The sequence below is a fragment of the Cicer arietinum genome, chromosome 2 (assembly GCF_000331145.2).
Source record: "Cicer arietinum cultivar CDC Frontier isolate Library 1 chromosome 2, Cicar.CDCFrontier_v2.0, whole genome shotgun sequence".
NCBI classification, from domain to species: Eukaryota; Viridiplantae; Streptophyta; class Magnoliopsida; order Fabales; family Fabaceae; genus Cicer; species Cicer arietinum.
This window is the reverse complement of record NC_021161.2, coordinates 18223844-18227624: the sequence shown is the minus strand read 5'-3', so window position 1 is coordinate 18227624 and position 3781 is coordinate 18223844. Positions and strand designations below refer to the sequence as shown.

The following is a 3781-nucleotide window of genomic DNA, read 5'->3' as shown; positions in this document are numbered from 1 at the left end:
GTGATCTAAATGTATTTAATTAAAGACAATATTCTAAACCCTATATTATGTATAATTGTATGATCCCCAAAATAGAAGGGAAGGATAATACAAAAAGGTTGTATTGGAGGGATTCTGGCTAAGGAAAGACTTGGTTATTAAGTGGTCCATTGACCCACCTCTCTTTCCTGGGAACCCCTCCAAAGAACGACTTGCTGTATAACCCGAACCTACTATATAGTGCTCAATAAAAGACTTCCGTACTACCCAAAAGTTAAAATTACGTTATAATATTTTACTAATTAGATAATTTTAGGAAGCGTTATGGCTCGTCGCACAAACCGATCGGTTCCCCAAGGAAGAAACGACATGACTGAAGCAACCCAAGCCATGAATGCTATGGCCGCAGCAATGGCCCAACAAGCTGCGATCCAGGCTCAACGAGATGCACAGAGGGATCAGAGGGATGAAGCAGCCAGTGCAGCAAGAGCATTGAATGAATTTCGTCGACAAGATCCGCCTAAATTCAAAGGGGAACATGACCCCGACAAGGCTGATCTTTGGCTGCAAGAAATCGAGAAGATCTTCGAGATCTTACACTGCTCTGACAATGCGAAAGTAGAGTATGCAACCTATTTGATGATTGGTGAAGCTGAATACTGGTGGCGAGGTGCGAAGAAAATGATGGAGACAAATCATGAAGAGCTAACCTGGGAGGCTTTCAAGAATAAGTTCCTAGAAAAATACTTCCCGAAAAGTGCTAGGGCTGAGAAGGAGGCCCAATTTCTGAAGTTGTATCAAGGGAATCTCACGATAGCGGAATATGCGGCAAAGTTCGAGTCCCTAGCAAAGCACTTCCGCTATTTCCTAAATCAGATAGATGAAGAATACATGTGCGAGAGGTTTGAAAGTGGGCTTAGGTATGAAATTAAGGAGTTAGTGGGGCCCTTGGAGATACGCCAATATCAAGTACTAGTGGAGAAATGCAAGAAAGTGGAGCAGATGAAACAGAGCCGTCTGAATAGGGGTGTTGTAGGTGGACCCATCAGACCTCAGGTAGAGATTTAAATCCATCCATATCATTAGAGTCATAAGTTTGGCCTCTAAATGTGAATATCTACCTCTAAATGTTAATATTTGAAAACAGGGGCATAACGACCAACATAATAGGGGCAAGCAGCATCAACAATACAAGCCATATGCCCGACCACTGGGGAATGCTAGAGATCAACCTCGACCTCAAAACGGGGAAGGTCAAGGGCCAAAAGTTCCAAGTCAGAACCAGGCGTACCCTGTTAAGTGTTTTCGCTGCAACAGAGAGGGACACAAGATGTCTGAGTGTCCAATCAGACCAAGGGTTTGTTACATTTGTCAGAAACCAGACCATTTTGCAAATGAATGCCCTGAACGGAAGGACGATAGAGCTGTCAACCGCAACAATATCAACGACAATGTTGTACGCCCTACTGCCAAGGGACGTGTCTACCACATCAATGGAGAGGAAACTCCATCTTCCTCTGAGCTTATCCAAGGTGAGTGTTTAATTGCTGGAAAATCACTTAATGTAATTTATGATTCGGGGGCAACACACTCATTCATTTCATTGGATTGGGTGGATTCGCTCCAACTTACTATTACTACTTTGCCGTTTGATTTGGTGGTTACCCTACCTTCTACCGAATCAGTGAAATGTAATACGGCTTGCTTGCAATGCCCGTTGATTGTGTTCGATATGAGATTCAACGTTGATTTGATTTGTATTCCCCTCAAGCATGTGGGAGTGATCCTTGGAAGGGATTGGTTTTCAAGCCATTATGTTCTATTGGATTGTGCTCGTAAGTCTGTGATATTCCCAAACCCAGGTGTTTCTCGATTCCTCGATACCAATAAATTGAACTTCTCTTTGAAAGAGGGAGTTCAGAAGTGTGTTTCCCTCAACTCAGTCAGTACGAAGCTAGAGGTGGAGGTAGACGGGATACTTGTGGTCGAAGATTTTCCAGAGGTATTTCCGCCGGATGTACCAGGATTACCCCCAGTTCGTGATATTGAATTTTCAATTGATGTGACTCCGGGTACAGGACCTATATCTATTGCACCATATAGAATGTCTCCATCGGAATTGTCAGAGTTGAAAAATCAGTTGGAGGACCTTTTATCTAAACAGTTCATACGACCGAGTGTCTCACCTTGGGGAGCACCAGTACTCCTAGTGAAGAAGAAGGATGGAAAGTCTAGACTCTGTGTCGATTACCGTCAACTTAACAAAGTCACCATCAAAAATAGGTATCCCTTGCCACGCATTGATGACTTGATGGACCAACTCAAAGGAGCAATGATATTTTCTAAGATTGATTTGAAGTCGGGGTATCATCAGATTCGGGTGAAGGAAGAAGACATTCCTAAAACTGCATTCAGGACTCGCTATGGACACTTTGAGTATTTGGTGATGCCTTTTGGTGTCACCAATGCACCAGCTATTTTCATGGACTACATGAATCGTATATTTCACCCCTTCTTAGACAAATTTGTAGTGGTCTTCATTGATGACATATTGATTTATTCTAAGAGCCTGGAGGAACATGAAGTTCACCTACGTCAAGTTTTGCAAGTCTTGAAGGACAAGAGATTGTATGCTAATTTGGGGAAATGTGAATTCTGGTTGGAGGAGGTGAAATTCTTGGGACACGTTATTTCAAAGGAAGGTATCGCTGTCGACCCAACTAAAGTAGAGGCTGTGGTGGCATGGAAACAACCACAGACCGTCACAGAGATTAGAAGTTTCTTGGGCTTGGCTGGATATTATAGAAGATTCATTGAGGATTTTGCCAAGATTGCAGCGCCGTTGACACAACTCACAAGGAAGAATCATATTTACGCATGGACGGAGGAATGTGAAAGGAGTTTTCAGATGATGAAAGAGAAGCTAACTACATCACCGGTGTTGGTGTTACCACAACCAGAAGAACCATATGAAGTTTATTGTGATGCTTCTTTCCAAGGGTTGGGTTGTGTACTTATGCAGAACAAACAGGTGGTAGCATATGCTTCAAGACAGTTGAAGGTGCATGAGAAACATTATCCCACGCATGACATGGAGTTGGCTGCAATAGTTTTTGCACTAAAAATTTGGAGGCACTATCTGTATGGGTGCAATTTTGATGTATACAGTGACCATAAAAGTTTGAAATACTTGTTCGACCAGAAGGAGCTTAATATCCGACAGCGAAGATGGATGGAGTTCATCAAGGATTATGAGTTCACGTTGCACTATCACCCAGGAAAGGCCAATGTGGTGGCTGATGCCTTGAGTAGGAAGCGGGCCCATTTGTCATCCATAAAAATGAAGGGATTAGAGTTGTTAGAGAATTTTCGCGACTTGGATCTTAATATGGATTCTTTGTCGGGAAAAGTACAATGTGGAATGATCATTGTAGATAATAAACTAATGAATGAGATAAAAGCCCTTCAAGCGACCGATGAGACTATTCAGGGGAGACGAAAATTGGTTGAGACCGGCAAGGCTCCCGAATTTCAAATGGGTCCAGATAACATTTTGTGGTGTAATAAACGTATTTGTGTGCCGGATAATGCAGAGTTGAGAAAAACCATTTTGGATGAGGCCCACAAGAGCAAACTGAGTATTCATCCTGGTACTACAAAGATGTATAAAGACTTGAAGCAAAGATTTTGGTGGCCAGGAATGAAGAAACAAGTGGCGGAATATGTGGCGTCTTGCCTGACTTGCCAAAAGGCTAAGGTTGAACACCAAAAACCTGTTGGATTGTTGCAGTCATTAGATGTA

The 3781-nt window shown here is 42.6% G+C and overlaps 1 protein-coding gene across 1 annotated transcript; it reads left to right on the top strand.

Moving 5' to 3' along the window:
• Positions 1-303: 303 nt before the first annotated feature.
• LOC113788003 (uncharacterized) lies at positions 304-3578 on the top strand. The gene is made up of 3 exons (XM_073365385.1): positions 304-1035; positions 1127-3499; positions 3573-3578. The coding sequence occupies exons 1-3, from the start codon at positions 304-306 to the stop codon at positions 3576-3578; spliced, it is 3111 nt and encodes a 1036-aa protein (XP_073221486.1).
• The last annotated feature ends 203 nt before the right edge of the window (positions 3579-3781 follow it).

Excerpts from the sequence above, each read along its gene's own strand:
- LOC113788003 (XM_073365385.1), top strand. The coding sequence starts at position 304 with ATGGCTCGTCGCACAAACCGATCGGTTCCCCAAGGAAGAAACGACATG. Across the intron at positions 1,036-1,126 it reads GTGGACCCATCAGACCTCAG|GGGCATAACGACCAACATAA; the intron begins GTAGAGATTTAA and ends ATTTGAAAACAG.